Below are 12,196 nucleotides of genomic sequence, written 5' to 3' on the forward strand. Positions count from 1 at the left end.
GTTTATTATCAGTGGCTCCTTGCATTTTTCTCTTGCAACATAATACTAATAAATAAGTCCAGATCAAGTGTCCCTTACATTGCTTGTGAACTCATACTAAATGATACTAAGAGTCACTTAAGTCTCGTAAAAGTTTTATACTAGAGAAACAAAGATGAATATTTATTGTACAGCTGTTTTTCACTGTATGTGTGCACAACTCCGCAGAGCATCGCGCCTCTAGCCTTGGGTTGAGTTTGATCTGCTGTGATGGATGCACCACTTTTGTCTCTCTGGCCTTATTCTAGACTCTGGTGTGTGCGTGTGTGTGTGTGTGTATTCCTTTCTTTTTATGATGTATTTATGTACATTTCTGGCCAATTCCTGTTATGTCAAAATTTATTCACACAGTTGTGTCTTCTTTCTGTGTGTGTGTGTGTGTGTGTGTGTGTGTGTGTGTGTGTGTGTGTGTGTGTGTGTGTGTGTGTGTGTGTGTGTGTCACATTTTCTGAGCCTGCAGGATTACACCCACTGAACCTTGTCCCCTTGTTTAAGGGATAAGTGTTTATTGTGTCACATTTGTGTGTCTCAGTAGTGGCATGCCTATTCTTGCTACCTGGATTTTAGAAAGGGAGATAATGTAAGATACAAACTTAAAAGAAGACCGTGGATTTAAGAGATCACAGCATGATAAAAAATCTATTTAGAGTTATTGTGGTAGAGTGCCACTTTACCTTCAGGTAATGCTTATTGTTCGTCCACTGATGTGCAAGCAACATCTATGTGTTTTGATGGAGTAATATAAGTGAAATTGTTTCACCGGTGCACATGTTAAGTCCTTCAAACATCTGTGCCGACGGACCTCTTGTGTAGCTTATTATGGTATCCACGGCTCTCGTTGTCACTAAAATGGTTAAAATGTATGAGCTGAGTGGATAACCTTTTTTGCTCTACATCGAGAAAAGCACTGAATGTATTTGGGTGCATGTCAGGAAGTTAGCACCTGGAGGCAATTAAAACACCCAACTCTTGCAGTTACCATCACAAAGTGCACCCGATTCTGGTGTCACAACTGAGTCAGCTCACACAGTGGCAAAGCATGCTCATACTTTTAGATTTAGCTTAGCGGTAATTTTGTTAGGACATTATTATCTCATATTTCAATGAAGGATAATAGCCTATAAATCCTGTTAGATATTACATGAAAAGGATTTTCCTTATAAATCCAGAACTTGCCGGAGGAAGAAGATGTTTTTAAGTTTACAAATAATTCAGTGATAGCTGCTCATACATCCACAGGTGCACCGCGAATAGGAACATCTATATGCTAATTTCTTTTGCCTTAATTTGTTTTGACATTATGACACTGACAGGTGAAGTGAATAACACTGTGATAACAAGGGAACATTTTGTCCTCAAAGTTGAGCAGGAAAAATGGATACATACACACATTCAGTATACAGTCATGGGATATACTTTCAAAACTTGTCTTCTATTTAGACATTCACCACTTTCTATTAATCCGATCACATCAGAGGATCCCATCAGATTATCTCATGGAAATATATTTTTTTATTGGACTAAATATCGTTTAGAATGAAAAAGATGCCAAATGGGACATTGAGCCATTATTTTAAAGTGTTAAACATGACATCTGACACAACTGCATCATAGATAGTTTTGTTGTGTAACAATGTGACAAGGTGTTATCCCCTTTTTAAATTGCACACAGAGAAACAGTGAAGGGCAGAAAATCTGATGATCTTAAAAAACTGAAAAAACATATGAATAACAAGGATGGTTTCATATTTTAGCTGCGTTCCCCTAGTCTTGGGTACGCTGGATTTAACAACACTTGCCCATCCTTGATTATAGCTCCTCCTGAAAGACTCCTCTACCTTCTCTCCTCCAGATTTATTTTAGAAATTGAGACATTTTGTAATGGATTTCCAGGTCACAGACAGGATGACAAAGGAGACGAGGAGGAAAATGAGAAAAGGCCACAGACTAAATACAAACTAGGAAGGAAGGAACAGGTAAAGTCAGACAGGTACTAGCAAGGGGAGGGAAAACAACAGAGTGGAATAAAAACACAGAGCCACATGAAGCACTAAACTTCCAAATCAATCTGGGAGTAACTCAAAGAAGGACCAAGAATACATTCACAAACACGAGTTGGTTACAGAGTGGAGAAACGCAACAGTCACGTGGAAGAGAAACTTCAGCAAAATTTGAAAAAAATCTAAGAATTAACAAAATTCTTTGTTATCGGTGTACTTTAAAACTATAGTTCCTAGATGGATAACCCTTAGACTCGGTCCTCTTGGTTTACTTGGTTTTTGATTAAAGTACACCGATCAGGCATAACATTTTGACCACCCTGACCCATCGAGGCGTGGACAGTAGATGTGTTGTGGTATCTGCACCAAGATGTTAGCAACAGATCCTTTAAGTCTTGTGTATTCTGACACCTTTCTATCAGAATTAGCGTTCAAGTTTTCAGCATTTTGAGCTTCAGCAGCTCGTCTGGTGGATCGGACTACGCGGGTCAGCCTTCGAGCATCAGTAATCCTTGTCCATGCATGACCATGTCGCTGGTTCACCACTGTTCCTTCTTTGGTTTCTGATAGATCACCCCACAAGAGCTGCAGCTTTCGACCCAGTCATCTTGCCTTCACAATTTGGTTCCTTGGGAATGTTCAAAATGTTTACTTGCTTCCTAATATTTCAAACTAACAAGGCTCCAAGATGAAGAGATAATCAGTGTTATTCACTTCACCTGTCAGTGATCATCATATTATGTCTGATCAGTGTAAATATAACATTGTTGTCCTGTAAAACAGAAGTATAGTGCAGCACATTTACAGTAAATGTACTTCTATAGTTAAATCTCAGCTCTCTTATCGTCTCTGTAATCAATTGCAGTTGACTACGATGACCTGGATGACTGAGAACCTTCACAGACAATTGCAGTTATGTTATTGTTTTTTGCCATTTCATCAGTTTACATAACTAATCTGTCTGATGTAAGAAGCGATCTTTACTGATTATTCTAGAAGCTTCATATGTGCAGACGTCCCACCACCTCATAAAAACATAAACATACACACATGACAGGAGCTTCTTATCAGCCAGTTAACCTACTCAAGGTTATGTAATCTTTAATCGTATTTATTGCTACCGTATGTTAGTAACAGCAGGATTCTTCGTGTGGAGGGAAGCCATAAAAGAAACAGAAAGCCATTCACACAATCGATTTAAACGAAAGAGAGAAAACTGTTGGAATTTAAAGAGCGCAGGGAAACAAATAACCTTTGAAATGATTCTCTCTCCATTTTCCCCATTTTTCAAACACTGAGTTTATCCCATTGGGTCATTATGAAACTTCGAGACAAAAGCTTTCTAATCCTGGCTCTTCTGCACTGCCTTTGATGGTTGGGCGTGCATGCAAGTCAATGAGCGTGTATGCGTGTGTGTTCGTTTGCCGGTTTAAAAGAAGAAACAGCAGGTGGACTCTATCAAACACAGCAGAGCATATGGCGAAAGATGATGGTAGAAATTAGTATCCGGGAAGCATCGGCTCCTCCTCCCAAATCCCAAGAATATTAAATCCCGCTGTGGGACTAAAAGTTTGCACCAAACAAAGAGCCGGCACCTGCCTTAGTTGGTCCCAAGAAACCGCTGCTGTCAAGGAACTGCGATGCTTTTGTTGGCCTACATCGATAAACCACGCCTCCCTCTCCACAATCCATCCAGTCCTCTGATTCCCTCGCCGCGGCTTTATTCTTTCACATCACATCTTTCTCACGTTAATCTGTGTTTCTACTTTCGTGCCAGCACCCCCCACATGTATGTGTAGGGTTAGTGAGCTTATTGTGTTTCTGTGTGTGTGTGTGTGTGTGTGTGTGTGTGTGTGTGTGTGTGTGTGTGTGTGTTTGTCTGTGTGTATGAGCACGCCTTTTAGGCAAGAGCACTAGTAGACCTCTGGTTGGACGCTAAAGCCAGGGTAGCTGGGGGAAATTAAAGTAAGGACTTATCACCACAGAAGGAAGAAGCTCTTATAGTGGCTCAGTAGCTGCTCAGTATTCTCATTGCACAATAGAAGCCATAGTGGATTGTACCACAATACACCGAATGGACGCTCTTTGGGAATTTCTGTTTTACATTCTATAAAAAAAACTGGAAAGTTTCGAAGTTCATGTGTTTTTGATTTATGACTTAACTTGCTTCTCTTTGTTATACCCAGAGAAGATGCACAAAATGAAAGGATGAACGTCAGGTTACTTTAGAAGCAAAGGCGGTGCGTTTTGCAACATCTTGCATTTGTTAGGCTGCGGTTTTTGTATCCCTGTGTTTGCTTTATGACATATCTCTAAATGTTTGACTGTGTTCATTAGACCTTAGCAGTGCTTTTGGAGTCCACAGGATAAAATGTATATTGATCTAGCACAATGGGCAGCCAGAAAATGCACCACATTCACTGCAGTGAGTTTGCCAACTCCATTCACTGAGGTGGATTTTATAGACAACTAACAGTGCCCGGCCTTCGCTGTTAGTGAGGGCCTGGATTCTAGAGGAGGGAGAAACCGTAGACATTTCTTTACAGCCAAATTAAAGCATTGAGTTAAAAAAAATGACTTCTTTGTCTGAAAACGACAGCAAGTCACATTAAAAATGTATGCATGCACGCAGCCTGCAAGTCCTTGGGCTTATTTGATAGGGTTATGTTTTCAAAAAAGCAACATAGAACTATTAAATCAAGCTGTATATTTTTTTTCATTTCATATCTTTTTTCTTAAAAGCACTTCTTTCCTTATCGGAGAGGAACAGCCTTTTACCATGTTCTGACTGTTGATGTTATATAGTTTGTGACGCACGTGCTTGGAACGTAATAAACTCAACAACCAGCTGATCCAAGCTGACTTGGCCAGAGCGTGAATGAGTAAAAAAACAACTACACATAAGAAATATTAGAATAGAGCCTGTTGTGATGTTAAAAATATCGGCCAATATATTTAAATATGAGATTTTCAAATCAAGAAATTCCAATATAGGTCTTAAAATCCTCTATTGATCCGGCTCTGATAAGAAAAGAATGAGACCTTCATTTTTAGTTGTGTTTTCTACACAGTACAATTCTAAACATCAATAAAAACGCCAGGAATAATTTTTGTTTTGGTTATCAGCATGCTGATATTAACAGCCATATAACCGTTTTATTTGGTTCTTTTGAGCCAGTTCTGATATTTAGATGAGTGTTTAATCATTAGCTAATGCTAAGCAAGCTTGATTAGCAAGCTGCATCCATAAACCATACAGATTTGTTGGATGGGCTGTGCCTCAAAGGAATAATTATTTATCAGATAATTCCACAAACCTGGAGATGCCTGAAACTGCAGATGGCTTCCACAGTTCTCAGTAGAGGTTTGTTCTTTGGTTTTTTTAGCATTTGATTTTTCACGTGTTCCACAAAGGAGGCCTACATGTCTGACTGTGACGCTACAGAATACTCTGTAAGTCATGTGTGGAAAAGTGAAGAATATGTTGACAAAAATAATAGAACACCTTTTACCAGTGCTTTATTTTACCTTTAAACATAGTTTACATTTTACATTCACACACTAATGATCTCATATTTACTAATTTGCATAACCGAGGTAAGCATTTAATTTATGTATGACATTTAGGTTCCTCACTTGTTGTGGTAAAGGTCAAATCATTCAGCCTGTGCTTATGTCCCAAACCTAAATTGGCAGGCCTTTAGTGAACTGTCACTTGGAAACAGTCACCTGGTGACGCGCATCTTTTTTAATATTGTGCTGAATAATTTCACCCTAAATAAACAGTTATTGTAGATCACTGAAACAGAACAGAAATCTCTGTTTATTTAATGTGTCGTTTTCCCCCCCCCCTTTTTTCTTTTGATTTATTCCAACTTATTATGCTTCTCTTTCTGTCTCTCTGTCTTTCTTTCTTCCTTCTCCGGTAAGCATTTTAAATCAGGGTCACAGTAGGGAGGCAGGCTAACAGGTTCAGCTCCGCACACACATCTCTATCTCTGCATTCATCAAAGCATACTATATTTTCTCTCTCTCTCTGTGTCGCTCTGTAGGGAGTTTGGCTGGAGGGATCCAGAGCTGCCAGAGGTGATCCAGATGTTGCAACATCAGTTCCCATCAGTTCAATCCAATGCTGCTGCTTACCTCCAGCACCTCTGCTTTGGAGACAACAAGATCAAATCTGAGGTATCAATCACTGAGGGAAACCTGCACAGACACAAGATTCTCACACACGGAGAAATTAAATATGTCATATTTAATTGACATAAATTAAATTATTTAATTTAATTGATGTCATAGCGCTACAACATAATGTTGCTTACACACACACATGCATGCTTTAACTCTGTAAGTTTAATCAGAACACCCACTGAAATTCTCTCCCAGGGCTTCCTCTGGTGCAGATGAACATTAAGGTAGAGTTTGAGTAACGTTCTGTGGTTTGCTGAACATTTTTTCGTCAGTGCTTTCTGTGCCACAAGTACGATTTCAGAGCTAGGTGCTCTATGACTCTGCGTGTGTGTGTGTGTGTGTGTGTGTGTGTGTGTGTGTGTGTGTGTGTGTGTGTGTGTGTGTGTGTGTGTGTGTGTGTGTGTGCTCGCATTAAAAATGTTTTTCATACTTATGGAACAGACAAATGGTGAAATAATACTGCAACTTCTCCACGGTGCTTTCTGTGTGGATTCACCAATAATGTTCCTGAAGCAGACTGCCTGTGGTCATTCTAGCATTGCAGCGCATCAGTTATCTTGCCAGCGGGCCTTACTTAAATTACACATATTGACATTTTGGAACAAACAGTAGTCTTTATTTACATGGCACCTCCACAAAGTGCTTTTTTCTGAAAACAATCTACAGCAACATAACATTTTAAAAAGAACACAGTAAAGAAAATCAACTATATATTGAAACAATGTATGCAAAAAAAATTAAAATAAGAAGTGACTAATTTTAGATAAAATTGTGAAAACTGGATAATCAATAAAGCAGTTAAAAGCAACCCAGAAATAACAAATGAATGCAGAATGCATCAAAACAAAACAAAACGGCAAAGTAGCAGATAAGTACGCCTGCTTTTCACTAGAGTTTTTTTAAGACAGACCCAAGTCTCTGATTTGTCCTGATTGTCTGTAAATGAGTTGTTCTAAATGCACCCAAGCACCATCATCTTTGATCATGGGTCACCATGAGAGAAAACAAAGTTTTGAGTCTTTAAAGCCAAATATATATCGTTTTTGACTATTCTTACGGTGGCCCTGAAAGATCAAACACACTGCAACCAGCTTGGGAAGTGATGATAATATTAAATCAAAACATACATTATCTGCATCTTTTTCTCCCTCCCAGCACAGAAGAATCTTCTGCTTCTTTTAAGCGTGAATCAATGCGGTCTTTCCCGTGTTTTGCCTTCAGTCACTTCCACGGCTATTCCCTCACGCTGCTGTTTCCCCCAAAAACACTTCCTGCTGTGAGAGTTGTTCCAGCTTTTTTTCCTGTTTGCTGGTATTTTCTTAAGTCGCAGTGTGTTTGACCTCTCAGGGCCACCCTATATTCTTTGTCCGTTACACCAGAAGATTAAAACACTAAACAAAGTAAATGCTAACGATCAAAGCATTCATTCCGAATAGGTCTGATGCTCGGAAACCCAAAGGATCCGTCGCCATTGTTTGCGGATGCTTAGGAGCGACTTGAGGAACATGACAAAGAGTCCAAAGTGGAGCAAGATAACACAGAACACCCCCAGATGGCTGTGTTTGCAGCACAAGGGGGCCCTACCCAGTATTTAGACAGAGGTTTTGCTGTTGTAACAGATTTATGTCTATTGATGCTGTTTTCCACCACAGCTGTTTGCTAATTGATCTAATTAACTGAAAGCCCATCATGCTTTAGGGCTGGTCTGGCTGTCCTCGCATCCCGCACAGTGTTTTTTTGTATTCATTTTTCCTCGGAAGTAAACCTGCATGCAAATAGATGCCTTTGTTGAGTTCACTAATGTAATGTTGGCGCTTGTGAGTTCAACCAAGAGTAAAAAAATAAAGTCTTATGTAATTTGTATGTACTGTACCAGGTGCCATTGCTCTCTAACACAAGAACAAAGATAAAGCAAGCAGGGGGTTAATTTTAGCTGAACTCCTCCTGAAGATGAGAATTACAGCTGCTGTTTTCTTCCTCCTTAGTCCTCTTTTGCTTTTTAATATGAATGAGTTAGCTAGTGTGTTTTCATAGAGGGAGGAGAGGAGCTATGTAGTACCAGAGACCAATGTGCAGATCATAATCATGCCACATAATAAATAACTTTATATGATAAATGTTTTATGAAGCTTAAGCACAAAAATCTACACATTGAAAAATCTGGTTAATTTGTTAACTTATTTAGTCCCTAATTGGAATTGATGAAGAAGGCTTTCTCTCAGTGTTCTTCATTCAGGATAAAGAACACCTGATTAGCATCACACATTGTGAGAAATCAGATGCTGAGCTGGAAGGCGGTGAATCTGCCCAGTTTCTTCATAGGAATCTTTTATGCTTTTCTCGGCATTATCTAGTTCTCTTTGTTGCGGCAAGTAATGAAGAGAACTGCAGTATGAAGTATGTGTCTGCACTGCAATATGTGAAGGTGTTGCTGAGTGTAATGCATTACATCAAGAAATGAAGATTGAAGACATGCCTTTGTTCACAATAAACTCTGCCCCAGTCGTGCGCACCTGCAGGAGCTCCGCCACACTGCTCATCAGATGGCATTAACTCCTCATTACGAGCACTTAACCCAGTTTTGCTTATAACTGCGTGCCTACACTTGCTCCTCCTGTCCTTTGGAGCCATCACTGCTCAGTGTCTTGCAGAAAACAGTTTCATCTGTCTCCTCAATGTCAACTCAGTTCAGCTCTGTTCACTTTATTAATCCCCATGGAGGAAATGGATTCGAGGGCAAACAAAGTTCTTCAAACAGCAATGAGCCAACAGGCATTAAAAAATAGAGTGAGGGAGAGACGAGGTTGTGTAAGATGACTGATGAAGTATGGTAGTATGTAGCGCAGGACTGCCAAAACTACAACCCAGGGGCCAAGCTGTTTTTGTCCTTGAGAAAGATGCCTGACTGGTGAAATAATAGACAGAGAGATCTCAGCCCGTTCCCATTCTCAAGGTGTCAAATACTGCTGTTATTCCAGAGCTGTTGGCATTCCCAAAATTACGCATAAGATGTGTTTTGTGTTTGTGCGTGAAACGAGTCTAGACAGTACTAAGTTTGATCTGTCACTTGATTGTAACACTTCTGGGAGACCCCTTGAAATAAAAGCCCTTTAAGCGTCATTTTTCAACTTGCAGAATTATTGTAGCACTCTGTCCTTTAATCACAGGGTGGTTTGGATGTTTTTTTTGTTTTTTTCCTAAACCTTACCAAAACATTATAGTGTCTAAACGTAACCAAGTACTTCAGTGCATTCAGTCATGTGAAAAGGAAAGTTTTCACAGGACTTTCTGAACCCCATGATTCAATACCCTGCAGGACCATGTTTAGCAGTCATTTTCTGCATGACTTTCTCAGTCTCTCACATTATTGCAGAGTAATTGCGTCCCATTCTTCTGTACGAGATCGTTTCAGTTCCTTACGATTTATGAACATCTGTTTATGCACAGCTCTCTTAAGGTCCCAGCAGTTCAATCAAGTTGAGGTCCAGGCTTTTTCCACACTGAGATTCTTTTGTCCTGATGCATGATCCCATCACGAGTTGTAGAATGTGGATCCAAACACTCAGACTCAGAATGCAGGAAGGAATTAACAAAAAGAGAACCATTTATTAAGGCTGTTGGCAGATAATCCACAAAAAAGGGATGAAACAAAAAGTCCAAAAAGGAACTGAAAACTATAAAGTATTGGAAACATAAAGACAGCTGAACTAAATCACAGAGCAAAAGCAAAGCACAGCTATCAAAATAAAGCAGGAAGTGAGATAACTAAACAGGGAAAACACACACGTGAATGAGGTCGACACAAGAGGATGGGAACCCTGATGAAGGAAATAGACTCTAAAGTATCTATGAATTAGACTAAATACACTGAAAATACATGAATCAAACCATGAGTCGAATAGATTATTTAAATAAACAAAACCTGAAAGCCCAAAAACCACAAATACCATGTCAAATGACCCAGAACCTTGACAGACCCAGTTTAGCTGTCAGAGTTGGCCTACATTTGACTCTGGAGTACTTTGGTATACAGAGTAGTTCATAGTTGCCTCAGTGACTGGTACGTGCCCAGGTCCTGCAGCTGCAAATCAATCCCAAATCATCACCCCTCCACCACCGTGTTTGATAGTTGGGATGAGGTATTTGTGCTGATATTCTGTGTTTGTGTGTTTGTTTTTAGACAAATGTGGCGCTTTGCATTATGACCAAACATCTCATCTTTGGTCTTGTCTCAAAGGGTCCTTGAAAGTAGAGTAATACATACTAATACGTATGTTTACTTCAATTCCACAACTGTTCTGTTTTGTTGCTAACAATAAAACTCTCCGGCATGATGGCGCCTGTGTTTGGCTTTGCTGCTGTCGGGTGTAGCTGTTTTCGCTCTATTGTTGTGTTTTTTCTCTCTACTCTGCTGTTTTTTAACTGTTTTAATGATGTTCTGGCTGCCTTGGTCTACGACCGTCTGACGCTATTATCCATCCGTTCGTCAATGACGGCCAAAGATGTTTTTTCCTCTTCCTTTTGTGGGACTTTCCATTCTCCACTCTTTTTCCCGCATTCCTCTGGTACCTTCCACCCTCTGCCTGTGACTGAATCTTCGGCCAACGCTTTCAGCGTTCCCCGTAGACTACGGAGAAGAAGAGGAAAGAGATCAGGCATCCAGGTGAAGCTTAGGCTCCTTTGGCGGCGGGGGCTGATTAGAAAGCGATGTCGGGCGTTTTCTGTTGCCTACGCACATGACAGCTATATGGAGAGGCCTGGCTCTCGTGTTATCTCAGAAGGGTTCATCCAGACTCTTCTGCTGACTGGTTTTTTATCTCCTCGGTGAGTGGAATATATGAACATGAAGGCTCTGATCTCGGGAATTTACGCCCTTTAGCTCGAGAAACTCGAGCTTCTACCAACAACAATGTTTTCACCCCGCTGTCTATGGCGCTCTTTAATGCCCGATCTTTGGCGAATAAATCGTTTGTGCTTAACGATTTCATTGTTTCTAAAAATCTGGACTTCCTGTTTTTGACTGAGACCTGGCAACGGGGTTCGGATTATTCGTCTACTATTGAAATGTGCCCAAACGGCTTCTCTGTCATTAGCCAGCCTCGAGGATCTGGTCGTGGAGGAGGCCTCGCGGTGGCATTTCGGAGCCGTTTAGACTGCCGTGCAGTGAAAGTTGGACACTTTCTGTCTTTTGAGCTGCAGCTCATCAAAATCGGAAAGAAGGATCCTTTTCACTGTGCACTGGTTTATCGCCCTCCTGGCCCAAACAGCTCGTTCTTAGCTGAGTTTAGTGATTTTCTGTCCTCTACTATGAGGTTGTCTAAATTGCTTCTTGTGGGAGATTTTAATATACATGTCGATGATGAGTCCGACCCCTTTGCTAGGGGTTTTACCAGCATTATGGACTCTTTTCATTTTATCCAACATGTATCTGGCCCCACACACAACAAAGGCCATACATTGGACCTTGTCTTTTCTTTGGGTCTGAATATTGATTTTATTTGTTCTAAGGACATTTTTATTTCTGACCATTATTGTGTCTTTTTTAATATGTCTTTTTGCAAGCCTATGTCTCCTGTTCATCGGACAGTCATTTCCCGTACTATAAACCCCTCCACAGCACAGAAGTTCTCTGATGCTTTTAAATTAACATTATCCCCACAAAACGATGTTGATTTTTCTATAGATCTATTCAATTATCATTGTCTTTCGATCTTAGATGAAATCTGTCCGATTAAAATGAGACCTGTGCTTGTTTCTAAGTCTGTACCCTGGTTAAATGACAACATTCGTCTTATAAAACGAAATTGTCGTAAAGCCGAGCGGTTATGGAGGAAAACGCACTTAAATGTTCATCTCCTCTATTTAAAGGATCTTTTAGCCTCCTTTAACAGTGCTATTAGAGTTGCGAGGGCTGCTTACTTTTCTCAGTTGGTTACAAAGAGCAGAGGTAATCCTAAAGTTTTATT

General features: G+C 40.1%; 1 protein-coding gene across 1 annotated transcript in view; it reads left to right on the forward strand.

Annotated features, from left to right (window-relative positions):
- Positions 1-12,196, forward strand: part of ctnnd2b (catenin (cadherin-associated protein), delta 2b) — a 240,464-nt gene that overhangs the window by 170,369 nt on the left and 57,899 nt on the right. Inside the window, exon 13 of the mRNA XM_085378966.1 lies at positions 6,092-6,224. Coding sequence (XP_085235092.1) covers positions 6,092-6,224 — 133 coding nt within the window. The remainder of the gene's footprint in view (positions 1-6,091; positions 6,225-12,196) is intronic.

Source organism: Diplotaxodon limnothrissa, linkage group LG18 (assembly GCF_057381915.1).
Source record: "Diplotaxodon limnothrissa isolate DT_005_m linkage group LG18, D_limnothrissa_male_GT1.1, whole genome shotgun sequence".
Taxonomy (NCBI): domain Eukaryota; kingdom Metazoa; phylum Chordata; class Actinopteri; order Cichliformes; family Cichlidae; genus Diplotaxodon; species Diplotaxodon limnothrissa.